General features: G+C 38.9%; 1 protein-coding gene and 1 long non-coding RNA gene across 2 annotated transcripts in view; both read left to right on the top strand.

Annotated features, from left to right (window-relative positions):
- Positions 1–17,726, top strand: part of zcchc24 (zinc finger, CCHC domain containing 24) — a 47,652-nt gene extending 29,926 nt beyond the window's left edge. The window contains exons 3-4 of the mRNA XM_082557335.1: positions 6,765–6,929; positions 11,157–17,726. Of these exons, the coding sequence (XP_082413461.1) occupies positions 6,765–6,929; positions 11,157–11,270 (279 nt within the window). The 3' untranslated portion in view covers positions 11,271–17,726. The remainder of the gene's footprint in view (positions 1–6,764; positions 6,930–11,156) is intronic.
- Positions 1,169–3,164, top strand: LOC309720418. The gene is made up of 3 exons (XR_014280477.1): positions 1,169–1,481; positions 1,681–1,768; positions 2,482–3,164. It is a non-coding gene; the product is annotated as an uncharacterized lncRNA (long non-coding RNA).
- Positions 17,727–17,897: the final 171 nt, after the last annotated feature.

Here is a 17,897-nt window from a genome sequence, read left to right as displayed (position 1 = left end):
GCTGCTATACACTTGCCTTCACCTACCAAACAAAATGTTAGCATGTGGCTTTGAGTGTGCATGCGACTATTTGCCTTCGCCGTTGTGCACGTGATGCACATGCATGAGAATGCTGATAAATTGGCTAATTCTTGACTGACTGATCCATCAGTACATTGATTTTATTGTACACAGGTCCAAAACTAATAATTGTATTACTGATTTTTATTCATATTAATTAGGGCTGTGCGAAATGACCAAAATCTCAGATCCCCGATATAAGACATTTATCATCCTGACAACGATATAAATCCCAAAAATGTAATATTTTCTGTAAATTCTGTGAATCTCGGGCAAGTCGACTTGCTTGAACTTTTTCCAGCTGGGCGTCCTGCACCTGGAGTCGACTGTTTTAACCGATGCATGAAACTATATTTTTAGCCATAGGTTGTAACGGCCGCCGTTTTCTTTGTATTTATTACACGGCGTGCTGTGGGGAAAAGCCTGTTCTAACATTTGAGTTTAAAGTTTATTTTTTAGCACCTAACGGCTCGTTTTTGATTCTCATCCGTAAGCACTCTGCATACTTTTTCGCGTGATTCAGTTTATTTTGAAAAGTCTCAACAGGATCTTGAGCTTTATTGTGAAAGGTTTACTTGGAAAACAAACAAGCGGGCAGCGGAGCCACGCGATGGTTTTACCGTCATTGTTGCCAACGTAAAAACAGGCGCTTGTCCGTCCATAGTGTGGTTATATATAAGAGAACGAGAGAACTTATTAATAAAGCCACTACAGTAACCATCAAAACGATGAAATTTTTTTTGCTGTAAACGGTTTATTTTACGACACCACGAAACAAACGATAGTGTAAAATGAAACGATAGACATTTTTATATCGTCATCCGATATATATCGAACAGCCTTAATATTAATTAAATACTATTTTATTTAACCTAAAAAATGTAATATATTCAAAACAAACTTTATTTATCAGGGACTTGTTAATATTGAACAAAAATTGCGATATCATACCTTTTTAAAAAAAAAAATCAGTCTGTATTGATATATATATGATATAAATCAAATCACTATTTCTGTCAAGCTTAAAGATTCATTTTTTTCTCCTAAGTGAAGGCTTAAGGTTAATTTTTATTTAAATAATATTTATTTTCAGTGTGCATTCAGGGGCGGAGCGTGGGGGTGGCTTACGGGGCTTAAGCCCGGGTTGTTTTGTCAGAAGCCCGGGGTATTTTGGAGTGTAATTTTTTCATAGTTAGATGCCTGGCTGACAACTGTATAAAACAAAAAGTACACACAATATTCGAAGCACATAGTGCACACTGTGGGAATTTACGACTGTGCGTGAATCCCCCCCTGATATTGGTATGATCCAAGCTCAGGCACTAAGCGACTGAGCGAGGGGGCGGGGGGAGCTGCTGCCCGTGAGTGCGCTGTTGGAGAGACGGAGCCAGCCATACTAAGGAGAGCTTAAGTTTGACCAGGTACCAAAGCAAATCATTCGTACCGTACAAATAATGTAAATATGACGGTGCATCACGAAAGATTGATATGAAACTGATCACTTGACCAATATTATTTTACTTGCTCTTCAAGTGAATCAACAAATGGCGAAATGAAAAGCCGAACAAATGCTATTTTTTAGAGAGTCTTAGCTTACGTGTGTTTATTTCATATTTTCAGTTCTTACCCTCCCCGACTAATTCGGTTTCAGTTATGTACTGAAATATAAGAATGGACATTAGAGGGTTCTTTCAAAGAAAAAACTCAGGTAAATGTTATTTTATATATTATGCTTTGTATGTTGTTCAGTATATTTCTATGCAAAACAAGAGGGATTTCAGTACACAGCAGGATATTCACATTTGTAACCAGATATTTACATACACTTTATGGAGAAAACATAAAACATTTTTACTGTACAACATCAATTTAGAGTAAACTTTTGTTTTAGATAAATATTGAAATATATTTTGAATTAGTTAAATGTCAGAATAAAGAGAGACAGAGCTGTCTATTTTTTATCACTTTCATTAAATTTAGGAGTACATGTACACTAAGTTTATTGTTAATTAATAAGAAAACTCCAGACGATTCCATTGTGAGCTGAAGAAGCTTCTGATAGGTTAGTAGAGTCCATGTGAGTAAATTGGTGGCACAGCTGTGGATGCATATAAGGCAAAACACAGAGCCTGTTTCTGTGACATGGGAAAATCAAGAGATGTCAACCAAAACACCAGGAAAAGAATTGTGGAGCTCCATAAGTGTGGCTCAATTTGAATACAATTTGGTGCCATTTGCAATTAAAAAACACAGACAGTTTCTCTCTTTACTCTTAAAGTTAACAAATATGTTTTTTATATTTATCAATCTAAAAAAATAAACATTTAGTCTGATTTGATGTTACAATTAAAAAAGTGTTTGTGTTTTGATCTGAAGAGTTTGTAAATATCTGGTTTCAACTGTATATTTGATGATTGTCAGCACAAAGAGGGAGAGAGAGGAGCAGAGATTGAGATGGAGAATGAGGACAGAACAGAGATGAACAAGAGCAGGTGAGACACACATGTTAGTCAAATGGTTGCTTACTAAAAGTATCACTGTATCATAGGTACTCATGTATCTTGTACCTAGTGTTTCTTTTTAGGTTTGCTATTTTTCAAATTCTATATTTATTAAGTTCTGCAGGCTTGTTTGCACAACAAGGCTAAATAATTATATAAACTTTTCTCAATCTAAATATTGTACTTTGGTAGAATTAAATAAATAAGTGTAGTGCAGGTCTATGATGATTTTTAGTGCTACTATCATCTAGTTCTGATTGTGGTTATGTCTTGGTTAAGTCCTCAGTAATCCTGCTTTTGAACTGTTGTAGTCCTGTTTTAATTCTGGATCAGTTCTGGGTCTGGTTGAATTGGGGTTTAGTCCCTGTGTCTTGATACAGCCCCGACTTCGTTCTGTCTTGCTGCTCAATTAAAAAACTAGTTTAAGGTGTCCTGCATGTGTGATATATATATTTCCCTATATGAAGTCATTCTTTTTTGAACAAAACTCAAAACAGAGCCTATTAATCTTTCAGTCATTTCTACACCCCCCCCCCCTTAAAAAAAAAAAAAAATCCCACATGCATACTACCCTTTAGGGCTAAGCCCCGGGTGTTTCAAATGTCTGGCTCCTCCTCTGGTGTGCATACTGTAGAGCATTACACAACAGTGTTTTATAGACATTACAGAGACATTAGCGATTAGCACTGTAACCTCACAGCCCTGAGTTTGACTCCATCACCTGGCCTACCGCTATAATCTTATAATTTTTTTGTATAGATAGATTTTTTTGGAAACAATCCCACAAATAGACAAAAATACGTAGGTATTACCTGCCTTTGTGTGGACATGCTTCCAACATCATTTACAGTGCATGCTTTGCTGCTTCTTTGTCTGTTTTTAAATAACCAAAATATGTCCACACCACCAAATTCCTCAGACCCTTCTTTTCAGCAGTGTCCTTGTCTTTTGAGCTGTTGTGTTCAGTAAGTTTTTCTTAACATTTTCTGTTGTTTGCCTTTTATAACACTCACACACACCTAACCTACTGGTGTGCATGGCTGAAGTAGCCCAACCATTAGCACATATGCTGTTCCCCCTTGACAGGATGCCAGTACTTCACAGGACAAACACCTCCGGCCTGTTTAGGACAAAGCTAACAAGTACGTTTTTGGTCTGTTGGAAGAAAAACACACAGGCACAGAGAGAACAAGCATACTCTGCACAGAAAGGACCTCAGGCGACCATTAGATTCAAAGAAGAATCCATTGAGATGATGCGTGGCGCTTGCTATCAGCAAACACAGATCTTCAGATCTTGATTTTGTAGAGACAAAAATGAAATTGACATAAAATGATTGTCAACAAATGAATGTAATTATTATTTGGTTTCTATATTCTATGTGCATAATACAAGCATCTACACAATGATTGCGAAAAGAGTTTGAGCTAATCTGAGATGGCTCAGCTGCAGACAGAGAGCGCGATGTGCAGCCAAAGGTCAAAGCCGGGCCCTGGAAGCAGCATGGAGCAAGAGAGGAATGGTCATGAGGAGGATGAGTGCTGTTTCTGTCCTGCTGAGATCTGGCTACAGTGTTAGTGAGAATTTCTTTTTCTAACAAACAGCTGCACGAGGAAATTACCGCTGATTATGTTCAGATTTCTAAATAAATCTGAATAACAAGGGGGTAAGGTAGAACCTCCTTGGCAGTACACCTGGTACACTGATGATTTTGTTTTTAAACTCAGAATAGTCAGTCGTATTTTGTTGCGTGTGATAACGGTCAATCTTGCCACAGCTGGTTCTTGTACTTTAAAATTAATTTTTAGAGTAACAATGGCAGCCTGTTTATAGCTGGATTATATAACAGCTAGCTCATTTGGAGGAGTGTTCAAACAAAATGTTGCCATGGCATTGTCTCCAAGATTGCCCATCGATTGCATCAAGACAACGCTGTCACTGTATAGCGAGTGGTGTGGTGGGAGCCAGCAGAAGTCAGATTTTCCAGCTTGCATGCTGTCACAGTGGGAGATGCAAAGCTGACAGTGGCTTTGAGGTCATGCTGTTGAGGGGCCCGATTGAAGCACAGCCGCCATTACTTAGTATTGGCTTGCTGCTGCTGATGCAAAGTGCTGACGTCTGTTTGGAGAAGCCACATGCTCCTGATTAAAGTTCTTATTACTCATACATGGGCTAGGACAAAATAAGTGAAAACCAGGAATACTGATTGTACCCCCTCCTCCTCTCATTCTTGGTACCCCTTACCCCCCTTACCATCTATTCCAGAATCTGCAAGCAATGTCTAAGTTATGATGAAAACAATCTGCAGTCGCAGGGACTCAAGAGTGGACTGGACAGGTCTGATTTCAAGTAAAAGGCGCAGCATTTCCTAACTTCCTGGAAAGCTGCCAGCAGTTTCATGCTTTGCGTGAGGCTCACTTCTGCCTGTTGGATCAGACTTTCATGAAAAAACATATTTTTTAGGTTTTAAATAAAATAAAGGACTTCCTTGGTATTCTATTTACAGTGTTTACTTCCCAAAATGAAGATATTTGTTTACCCAGATAGCCCACTCCCAGCCTGATGATGACTATCACTTGTTCTGGGATGAGTCTTCATTTTTATTTCAGTAATGGAGCTTTAAATTGATTATGACAAGTTCTGACAAAGTTACTAATCAGCATACATGTGGGTTTCTTCTGGCAAATGTCTCGCAGTCATTGCAGACATGCTTCTAGAGGAAAAATTTGTCTGTTTTCCCATTGCTGCTATAGTGGCTTAAATAAAGTTGCCAACATGAAGTCATAGAGGCGGCTCCCCGAGAAAGAACTGCCCTCGGGCTTGCGCTTTTTCATGGCTGACTGACTGTTCGTAATCATCTCCCTCACGAGAATCGTTGGGAGTAATTTAACACAGATGTAATGAAAATTAATGTCAATTACAAGACCGCAAACTGTGCCAAAACTGTTTGTAGGAGTGTCCTGTCTGATGAAGGTGAAAATATTTTAGCACAACAAGGATGGACACACCCTGCTGTCATCTCACCATCTTTTATTATCTGTCCATCTTCTGGACTGAAAGAAAAAAAATTTTTTTGAAACATTTCTATTTCATATAAATTTTTAACTACATAAAGATATGGACTGTATATTAAAGATGAGCAACGTAAACCTGCAATATATCTAATGCACAGCAGGGGGCTACTCTCATGGTTGCAAAGAAGTCCAGCTGTGCAGAGAGCATAACCCTACTTGTAACTTGAATTATCTCCTCAGTAAACACTTGAACAAATTTATGGTCGTTGCTGCTTTCAAGTTCTATTACACGCAAGAAGATGTTTGTTTAGTTTACCTACAGAGTATGAAAAAAAAAAAAGTGATGCAGTGTGCAAAAACCTGGCTAAAGTCCAGTTTCTTTTTCTTTTTTGCCACTTATTTTATCTGTCTTTGCTTATTTTCTATAAATTTTTAACTTGAAGATGCCAAGTGATGTCCGTTCTTTGAATTATTGTGGTTTAGCAACCACGATCAAACCACTGATTGATGACAATCCACACAGAGTGGAAAGCTCGCCAGCATCACTGAGGCCTTTTGTTTTGGTTCGTAAACATATTTTTCCCACAAGTGTTTCCACTTCTTCGTGCATTTCCTGTTCGGATAGTTTCATAAAACTCCAGGAATTTGCTGACATTAGTGAGTCCTTATCTTCATGCTACGATTACTATTCCTTATATTGAGAAGATGATTGTTATTCTCTCAGGTTAGGTGTGCACGTCAGGTTACGCCAAAAGTTGTTGCGTTTACGACGCTGACGCATAAATCCCCTTTAACGAGGTACATTTCGCTGGCCGACTGACCGGGTCACACCCCTCTGCATGCGTAGCTGCGCTGTGCTGGCGTTTTCCCCTCACAGCTGAGAGATTTGCTGGATTAGGCTCTGGGGAAAATAATGTGATTATTCTCATCAGAAACTGTTTAATAAACTACATTTTTCAGACATAGTTTTAAAACACAGTGTCATTGGTTGGATGCTGTTGTGTGTGTTATATTTGGATGGCTTTTCCTGTGCTGCGTTACAAATAAAGGGTTTGGTACCATGTCACTGACAGGTCGATACCAGTCAGATCTACCCCTCCTTCTCTTCTGGCTTCAGAATGAGGCTTTAAATATATGCAGTCTATAGCTTCCACATGTGCAAGCATCTTATTCACTTTGTTCTTTACAGGCCAGACCCAAAGGTGAAGGACTGACACCCTACCAAGGGAAGAAGAGATGCTTTGGAGAGTACAAGTGCCCTAAGTGTAAGAGGAAGTGGATGAGTGGCAACTCCTGGGCTAACATGGGACAAGAATGTATCAAATGCCACATCAACGTTTATCCACACAAACAGGTATGTAAGCCTGCATCACAGCACTCATGTCCTGAGAATTTGCAGTTGAGTTAAAAAAAAATTGCTCATAGACATCAGGCTTTGGTTTCCGTGTTGTTTTGATGATATTCCAGATGGCCTCATTACAGTAAAATAAAAATCCCACCACTAATAATTGCTTTGGTAATAAACCAGCATTGACGAAACTAATGAAATTTCCTGACTGATAAAAGTTTGGAATTATACACTGAATGCCATCAAATGCTAAAGCAAATATTTCTGTATTAATGGGTCTCAGACATAAACTAACTCAGAGGGAAGTCAGACTTCCAGCTGCAGAAATCTGTCTCACATTTAATAATAAGAAGGGAAAGCACATAAAGCAGGATTCTCTGGAGTCATTTTTCAAACAACACTCGAAGAGAAATCTGTTCAACTTAACCTCAAATAATCCTGGTAAGCAGCTGGGTACGGAGCTGGAGAAAGAATCGTGTCAGTTTTATATTTATCCTCAACACTTCATCTTTTGATATGTATGCTTTTTCACATTCTTCTAATTCCACTTCCTGAAATAAAATTAGGATCGTTGTCGGCTTGAGGCCTGCTCATTCTCAGAATACCACAACTGTCCACGCTTTGCTCTGTTAACACGTGAAATGAAGCAGGAAAGGGACATTTTGTACATCTGTCGAGCATTAACGCCATTCGGAGCCTGAAATTTTATGCATAATTTATTAGAAATCTCTGAGATCTTACCCAAACAGCTTACCTGTAGTCATAACCACAGATAGAAGTCTGCACACACTTTGCAAGAGTTCAAATATGTCTTGGTAAAACCTGCTTTGTTCCCGAAACTGGTGAGAAACCCTCACTCTGCTTTGAGTCTTGTGGCAAAGCTGCACACAGACAAGCAAATTCTCTGCATTTGCAGTGTCACCCACTTAACATACCCCCCTCCCCTTTCCAACCCGGTCAGCAGTTGAAACAGACCACTAACCTCTGTGTCCTTGAGTATCAAAGAGCTCAGCACAGCTCCTTCTCAGGCTGCGGATTCCCATAAATGAAAAGAATATGGATTTTCCAAACACATCCTCGAGTGTTCAAAATTTGGTCCTCTTTAACGTCATACAGACATGAACTTTCGACCCTTTTGATCGAGATTTTAATTTGTACCCTTTTAGATGTCAAACTCAAGTTTTTTGTCACCCTCACTTTACACAAAACAGTCTCTCTCAGTCCGTCTCTTCTCTTGTAGCTGCAATAAAGCCAGTCAAAGCAATTAAACGTGTAAGTCATCAGCTATTGAAGTTAGGTTACTTTAATTATTCTTAAACTGAAGTGTTAAGCAGTTATTTTATATTTTGTATTGCACATTTCTAGGAGAAAAACTTGCCTAGAGTACTTTCCTGTTTTTCTGTTTTATCTGTTCCAATAAAGTCACACTTCAAATTTGGAAGTTTGTTATCAGTGACAGTAGGTCATTGGAAAAGGACAGAAAATGACCTTCGTTTATTTGTAAATGTTGCTGCCTCTAGCATTTTAAATTCTCTTGATATATTGTGATATAATTTTGAGGTTTTATTACCCACCACTTTTGGTCACGCCCAATCATAGCATCTTCAGTTCAGCCATCTTTCTTTTTTTCTTTTTGTCAGCACCACTGGCTCCAAACTCATACATCAGCAGGAGTCACTACTGTCTTGTAAACCTTCCCTTTCACTGTTAATGCTGCCTGTCTGTCACAAATCACTCCTGACACTCGTCTCCACCCACTTCACGCCACCTGCATTCCCTTCCTCACCATTCTGTGTACAGAATTTGCAGAATGCAGAATTTTGCTTGGTTTCCCCCCTCGGATCATTTACCGCTTAGATTCAGAGAAATAATCTGCCGTTATCCTTTAATTACATATTATGTTTAACTGACCAGTATTTCTGGGGCCGACTAGCAAAGGCAGCAAGGTTTTCACATCTAGTCAACTAGTCACGCATATCCTTAGTACATTTTGCAACATCTAGTGTTTTACATGCGCTGCTGTCATCCTAGATAGAAGATAGGGAGCTAACAGCTAGTACAAACTGCAGTACTTAACCGCTTTTCCACTAGTACCTACTCTAATCTACTCAACTCAGCTCTACTTGGTTTCAGTTGTTTTGAATTACAATTGAGCACCACCTCAGTGTGGGTGGAATCGTTATAGCAAGGTGGCCCAAAAGTCATGCTGCTCTGATTCTGTCGTCACTCACCAAGCACAAAAATCTGCACCTTGTTGTTGGACCATGGTGTTACTTTGTGCGTAGCCATTTTCCTCTCGGTGCTGGGTTTCAAAAATGGCTGATTTGATTCTTTTGAAGGAGTTGCTCTCGTGACCCATCCACTGACATACAGTCGGTTGATGTTGCATTTTAATCTTGGCAGCTCGCTTGAAACCCCGGCAAAGTAGGTATTAAACACATACCTGGTACCAGGTACTACCACCTAATGGTAAACCCTAAAAACCGAGTTGAGTCGAGCTGCGTTGGTGCTAGTGGAAAGGGGCATTTGAAGGTCTGGGAGTTGCCACTGCGTCAGCAAGCCTCCAGGTCACCTGAAGTTGTGACCATAGACTATATAAATGATAGATTTATGTTCTGGGTCTGAAAAGTGAAGAAAATGTGCAAGTGTTTTAAAGGTGGATTATTTCTAATGGCTAGCAAGAGGTTAGTCCATCTTCTTTTCTACCAAGGCTTACCTTGTGATTGGAAGGTCAGTATCAATTAAGCATGTAATGTCCCTGTCCCACAATCAGATCGTGTCCTTCTTCATCTTGTCTGGGTTCAAAACACCAAGATGGTTAAGGGCAAAATGCTCACGTCGAGCTTTCGCGATCCAACTTCATCTTCCAGTGGGTAACACTACGGTGGCAACATGCATTTATTATATGCATGTATGCGCCTCTGTCAGTGCGCCCCAGGGTGGCTGTGGCTACAATGTAGCTTGCCATCACCAGTGTGTGAATGGGTGGATGACTGGATATGTAAAGCGCTTTGGGGTCCTTAGGGACTAGTGAAAGCGCTATATAAATACAGGCCATTTACCATTTACCATATGCAGTGTGTGTATTGAGGTTTCTCACACGACATCACACGAGTTCATCCAATCTGCCATGTTGGATGCGATATGATGCATCAACGGGTTGTTAAGAGAAAATATGTATTCCCTGATGGTTTTGCTAGCAGATTGCCATGTTAGTCTTTAGTTTTTCATGTTTATCTGCAAATGATGCCAACTTTCAAGACAAGTGATAGTAAAATTTGCAAAAAGTGACAGAAACTAGAAATGGAGAATATTTAGCTTTAGAGTAAAAGCTGTGGCTTTTTGATGTTGGGTGCAGTGCTGAAGCACAACTTTTACTTTGAAGGCAAAACTTTTGCCTCCTAAACCTCCAATTTTTTTAGTTCGCTTTTCACGCTTTGGTTTCACTAGTACTCGGAGACTACCTGAGAGACAAGTTAACATTAAATTGTTTGTGGTCACATGTATGCAAAACCACTTTTTTTATATTTACATATAGTAGATGTTTCTTCCTTAAGGTCATTTCACTGGGTGATGCCTGCAGTACAGGGCCTTGAACTCAATTCCCTTTAGCCTCCAAGGGAACTCTCTTCCAGCTTTCATCAAGGACCTAATGTCTTTGACAAAGCAATAATACATTTTCAACACTTCCTGGAAGACTCAGACTCAAATATCTTCTTGTGGTGACCCATGGTAACCTGGTTTCCTTTAGCTAGACCACTTGGAATAAATAAAGGTTTTGTTCAAAGCTCTAACAAGAAAAAAAAACAATAGATGAAAAATAAAATTTTCCAGATGGACCGTTAAAATAACCTCCAAGCGTGCTGGCCCAGAAAGGTTACCTTTGTCCTCGATAATGAGTCCAAGATGGTCAGTGTTGAAGCCAACATTTCCATACAGTCCATCACGATTAAATGCATACTGCATCTTTTCCTTTAGCACCAGGTTGTTAAAATGTATTGCTAGCCAGCATGGCTGATGGTGCATTGCCATATCTCTGCATCTAATTTGGCAAATAACACATCAGGTCTGTGAAGAATATGAGAGTTGGAGTTGTTAGGCGTATAGCTGACCTGAATCTGTTGCTAAATAAACGGCTTGCAAAATTCAAGAGGTTTATGTGTGTTTCTTGCTCGGTTTGCCCTTTTCTGTGTTTAATATGAATCATTATTGGTCTTCTGTTTGTATCTCCAGCGACCTTTAGAGAAGCCAGATGGCCTGGATGTGTCTGACCAGAGTAAGGAGCACCCCCAACACCTGTGCGAGAAGTGTAAAGTCCTTGGCTACTACTGCCGCCGTGTGCAATAAATATTCATCATTATTCAGTAGCAGAGAGGAGCCGCTCCATCCCAAACCCTGTTTTTTTTATCCGCCATTGAGACATTATACATCCTCCCTTCCCGGTCCACATCCAGATTTCCCTCAACACGACATGGCACCCTTTCTTCTTCACGTCTTCCTCCCAGTGTCTCAGAAACATCTAATGTGGACATTAGGTCTAATCCTCCCAAATCTCCTGATGCCTTCCTTTATTACCACATCAATTAATTCTGCTCCCTCTTCTCAGCCACTTGTGGAGCATAGACTTTAGTCATTTTCCTCCTCTTTCAGTGACAGTACATCCAAGAATATGTTTGAGGGTCAGCCTCTATCTCTTGAAGTGCTCTTCAACACAGCAAAAAAAAAAAAAAGAGGCCAAAATGATTGACTTTTTATGCCTTATGTATCAGAACCACATGATTAATTTACTCAATACTCAATGTTTAACAACAAAAAAATTATTATATTGATGATTTAGCACCAGGGGTTATATTTCCTTGGCATCACTGACAGTATTTGTCTCAATAGATTACCTCACCTTGGGGTTTGTTGGCTTTGTGTTTACAGAGATCCGCTTTCCATTTCCCTGCCAAGTGAAGTGTGTGTAGATGTGACGAACATTTAACTGGGGCCTCTCATGATGGCATAATGTATTCGAGGCCTTTGATGTCTTGCCTTATTAGGGTCAGCAGCACATCTTATTAACTGTGAATTAACTGAGGGATAATGTGCCATGCATCCCTAGCTTACATTTGGCCTATTTATTTTCTTGTTGTCTCGTGTGCAATTTGAATTTTAACTGGGACATATAGAGACATTTTTGTATGTTTGTATATCGCATTATTGTGTAACTGCTTCCACTTGTCTTTAGAAACTACTGTAGGTTCAGTTGTATAAAACGCTCCTTGGGCTAGATTTAGTGCATTGCTAATAGATAACGCTTCATTTATCCTATTCCTATTTTTGTTGTTGTTCTTGTCATTCTTGCCTCTCATTTATTTGTTAGCGTTGGAAAAAATAGACACTAGATAGGCAGAAGCAGCTGTGGGGAAAAATGGTTTAGTAATTGTTGGCAGTCACATATTTTCATTGTTTCAAAACTATTGATAAAATGCTTGCCACAGCTTGTTTAGCATTGATAAACATGATTTTGGACCCTAAACTGTTCACATAAATCCTGAATAGATTTTAACCACAAGATAGCATAATACAAAAGGAGCTGTTTGCTTGACAAAGATTCAGAGAGACTTTTTTTATCCAAGTTTTAGTGCCAGTTGATGTCTGGCAGCCTCAGTGGAGTCGGTGAAGCAAGATGGAAAACTTTCCAAGGGCTTGTACACTGAAGAAACTATGTCCAACAGCTAATTGCAGCGTAGAGTGCCTAAAGAGAGGTGAAGCTTTGGAGAACTTTGCTTTTCAGGTTTGTCGAGAGACAGAAGAGCTGGTTTGTGATATGTTGATGGTGAGAATTCATGGCTGTATTGAAATTTATGGTGATTTAAGTTTACATCCATTTTTATGGGGCCTAATATCAGAAACCATATCTTTAAAGTGGAACTATTATGTATTTTTTTCCTCATTTCTTGTTATACATATCCAGGCATCCCCTAAAACAGAGAATTTTCCAGGTTAGCAAGCTAGTTTCCGCGTAAAGACGATATGCCATGTTCTGACTAAAGTATTTCTAAAACACAAGCACAACATTTGGCGTAAACAAAGATGCAAAACAACAAAGCAGTGACATTTGGAGTATCATAGAGTAGACATTTGGATTACTGAAGTTGGGCTAGCAGACAATGCTAAAAATAGGCTACCTGGTGGCTAGCTTTAGAGCTAGCTATTAGCTTAAGCTAATATAAATACATTTGCTAACAAAAAATGTAAGAATTGAGTTAAATTGTTCATGCTGTTCAGCTGGGAGAGATAAAGCCATTACAGAGCAGAAAGAAGATGCTAAAAACGGATCAAATTTCAGCCAAAAGACATCTTAGATTAGCACAACTGCTACATTAATATGTGACAGTATGGTTTGGATTACTTGCTGTAAAAAAGTCCTGATCCTAAGTCTAAGGTCCACACTGAAATCTTGGTGTGATTCTTCAAATATTTGGTGTTCGGGGCAAAGTCTTAAAACACATTAAAAAGATGACAACCTCAACCAGTGCAGTAGGAGCTTGGACCAGGAAACAGGGCTGATCATAAAGGAGCTATAATGCCTTTTTTAAGATTGTAGGGCTCCCCTGAAAAATATTTATTTTAAACCTAAACATCCAAAAGTACTCCACTGTAGCCCAGAAATAAAAACACTCATCTGGAAATGAGCATAATAGAGCCACTTTAAAGAAAAAGGAATACCCACTGTGGTTCCATATATCACTATGCAGATGTGAAGCACTAAAGAGGAAACTATTTTAGTTATCATTTATGGAAATCTGCTTTTCGAGGATCCTTGGTATAGGAATTGTGAACTGTTTTATATGTACTGTATTTCTAGCCTTACAAAAACTGGCTGACAATATTTTATACTATAACATACTGTATGTGCCTTAAAACGATTGTGTCAAGGCTAAGAGGCCATTTGAAATTTCAAAGATTTGTGGCGAGAGACTCAGAGGTGGAGCAGTATTATGTGCATGTGGTTAACTGTGATGCAGAGTAAGTTTGTTGTAGGTTCAAGATGTGACACAGGACAGAAAAACGATAAAGCTCCGCTATTAGCGGTTGAACTGGCATAGTGGGTGTTCGATTCATGTTGCAGGCACAGGCTGAAACAGCATTTCCAGCTGGCAAAAACAATCTTACTGTGGTCTGTTGTCATGGAATATCAACAGAGATGTTATTTCTTAGTCGATCCTCACAACAGAATGAAGTTGACACAAACTGTGGACCTCACTCATTGTTATTTTTATCTGTTATCGTTATGTTTTTTCAAGGAAACCGTGGGTTTTGTGAAAAAACATGCATTGTTACTTGCTTTAGTGGAAATGGATGATATTGGTGCATTACACTGTTGGGAAATTTAACTAAATTCCATTTGTTGATTTAAAAGGGCACTCCAGTGATTTACTATTCCAGCTTCACCAGTTGGGAGGCCTGCAGAAGACACTAAATAACAGTGCATGCAGCAGTGGATGAAATATCTTTACTTTCAGTTTGGCTCAAGCTCCAGAAATGCATCAGCTATTATGCAACTCAGTAGCCTTTTAAAGTAAGCTCCATAGACTGTATATAAACAATGGATTTCAAAAGCAGCGTCAGTGTTAAGACATCTTAAATTTACATTCTTTGTAATGGCCAATAGAGGATCGACTTCTGTGGTTGTAAATGGACTTGAAGTCCAAAAGCACTTTTTACCACAAACCTCATTCACCCAATCAAAGCACTTTTACTGTTACTGTAGGCTCTGTATAATACTTACGTTCACACTCACACTCCGATGAATGCATCGGGAGCAACTTGAGCTTCAGTACCTTGCCAAAGGATTCTTCGGCATGCAAATTAGAGGAGCCAGGGATCCATTTGGTAGATGACCTGCTCTACCTCCTAAACCACAACCAGAGAAAATGTCCAGCTCATTTTGAGTATTGAGATTTATTTGTATTTCCCAGCTGGTTGCTGGCAGTTGCTGGGATATTATTGCTAAAGTCTGAATTGTGGAGATCTACAGATCAGTCAGTGACCCCCTGGCAACCACCTCTTGCTAAGAATCCTGTATTCCCCAGCTGATTAGCAAAAACCTCCTCCAAAAAAATGGAGGCTTACCTTCAAAGTTGCACGTTTTCAAACATGTTAGCTCTCCCTGGCAACCACTAGGACTCTCTGGCCCCTACTGGTCGCCAAGGGGTTCCCACATTTTTCTTTGGCCGTCGCTGAGGAAAAATGTGTATTTTGCAACTGGTTGGTAAAAAACTTGTTGATATACCTTTGGTCACTAGCAGATGGTCACAGTTACTCTTAGTTTGCATGGAATGAGCTGACTTGTCCACAAACACTGGCCAGCTAATCTCCGCAGGGAAGTGACACAAACTGGAAACAGAATGTTTTCCTTAAAAGTAGAAGTTGTGTCTTCTGCTTTTAGTTTGCAAGTGAATGTTCTCTGTTTCTAGTTTGCATCAGTGTTTGCAGAGAAGGAAGTCGCCGTCTTTCACGCAAACTACAACCAACTGCAGCAATCTGCTAGTGACCAACGCAATTGCGAGGTGGTTTCTGGTGCAGTGCCTTATTTGCAACCAGTTTTACTCAGCTACAGGAACCACTTGCCAACTAGGCAGGAAATATACATATTTCCCTCATAACCATTGGTTGTATCGCGTCCAATATTGTGGAAAACTCTGAAATCACACGAGGAACCTCAAGAACCCCACAAAGTCATTCTTACTTCTCAATCACTGATTTCAAGTCTTATTTAATACAGTGTGATTTTTTTTTTTTAAATATGGCCCATCTTTCAAATTCACTTGATGAACAAGTTGGCCAAAATACTCAACTCGTAGATCAGGATCAAAGTCCAAAAACCTTGACATGTCCAAGTCCATCTTCTATATACAGTCTATGCTAGACTCCCCAGCCTACTAAATGCTGACAATAAAACTCCTCACTTTTTAACACAGGCTTTTTGATTTTCTCTCACGTGACAATGAGCCTCCACAGCCCCAAAAGATATTACAGTAGCTAAAGGACAAATCTGTGGAGTGTCCCTTTGAAGGAGTAACTGAAAGCCCCTCGTTGCATTTATAGTAAAGACCCAATTTTTATGAAAGATTCACCACTGTTGGGAACAACCCATTTTTCTTCTTATTAATGTCTGTTTTTGTTCTGTGTAATGGCACTAAGCTAACAGGTCTCCCGTAACCTTATTTTCTACATCAGACCATGTGGCTGTAGTGAAAGGAATACATACCAATTATGCCTTATGAACTAACCTCATAAACAAATAATATTATTAGTTATTGTGAATCACGTTAATGTTGATAAATCCTGTCAGAGAGTTCGATTCCGCCCAGAGACATGTTATGAGGAGGTCATTTAAAATGGCAACTCAAGAGCCAATGGAAGCAGCTGATACATTTTAAAAGAAAAAGAAAGAAAGCGAAATCTCTGCTTTCAGATGTAGTGTCTTGAATTACATATACTTGACTTTTCTAGTACCTTTTCAGTTCAAAATTGTTATTTTCTATGAATGAGATGTGTATTTTGGAACTCTTAATAGATGTTGAAAATTTTAAAGCAATCTGCAAAAAATCAAGAGTTATTTCCCTGACAAAGATCGACTGTTTTATGTATATATTTGATGGCCATCGTTTTCAATGATAGTAGCTCTTTTGAAGTGTTGAAGCAATATCAAAGCTTTTTCTCTTTCCGGCGTGAAGAAGGGCCTATTGCTGAGAAATAATCAAAGCTGGGAGTTGTTGTTTTTTTTCTTCTTCTTTATGTTTTACAATAATCTGAAGGGTTATCCTGCAGAAATATTTATGGAAAGACTTTTTACAACACTTTTTGTATAGAATATGCAACAAAGTTACACTAAGAAGGAAATATTGATGTCTACATAGAATATTATTAAAAAGAAAAAAAAGCTGGTACATAATTAATAACCTTTCTCAATTATAAGCCATTGTATTTTTTTTCTGTGTTTTTGATTTATTGATGTTATCAGAGTTGAATAACCCATTATTCAGTTGCTATGTGACTAATTATGAGCTGCCATATGCATCCATACAGCCACGTGTATTCATTTTGTAAACGATATTATGAAAATATGTGTTAACATGCAGAAAAGTATGTTTTTATTAATTAGTGACGGATACTCACCACTGTATAAACGCATTAAACTGTGAGATGTAGTTTGGTTAAAGCAGCGATAACAAGAAACTATTATAAAATGTTATATTGGTAGTGTAGCGAGTGTATACTTCTGTCAAGGAAGCGTGTGTGACAAAGAACTATTTTAGAGTTTGCATGTGCATGTGTTTTGAATGAAATATCCCCTTTTTTGTGCAATGTATACCTATTTAAATACCTTACAGTAGTTTGCTAAAGTAAATATTGTTTTTAACATTATCAGCAACGTCTGATTGTTATTAGTCCTCATTTACCGCAAATGTAGCCTCTGCAGATAATACATATTTACTGAATGTAACGTGTTAACACTTAAGTGGTCGAGTCAGAGAGTCTCGTTTGTATTCTTTACTGTCTGTATCACTTGAGATGTTTGTCATGCAGTATTGCAATAATGTAATATTTGATTTGGACAGAACGCAGGCGTGCGGTCGGGAAAGACAATGATTATGGGAAAAGCAAGGACAGTCGTGGCCTCGAGAGTCGACCACAGGTCTGTTTTTCATGTCCATGAAAACGGCATTCCAAAATGTGCCTTATTTGTTAGTTGGGAAAACATTTTAGTGCTGTTCAGAGTTTGATGAATAAAAGTCACGTTGAATTAAAGCCACCCGGGTTGCGCAGTTTTCATTTGTTTTCGGGTCCTGTGCCGAATTTATGTTAACTGGGAGGTGTTCGTTCTGGTGTCTGATTTCAGCCAAAAGCAACACGTTGTTTTTGTGAGCGCTCCTCTCGTTAGTGTTTTTGCCATCGCTCTTGAGTGCGAGGCTTACGCAA

Source organism: Aulonocara stuartgranti, assembly GCF_965226115.1.
Source record: "Aulonocara stuartgranti genome assembly, chromosome: 13".
Classification (NCBI taxonomy): domain Eukaryota; kingdom Metazoa; phylum Chordata; class Actinopteri; order Cichliformes; family Cichlidae; genus Aulonocara; species Aulonocara stuartgranti.
The sequence above is the reverse complement of the archived record's forward strand: the minus strand, read 5'-3'. Positions and strand labels throughout refer to the sequence as shown.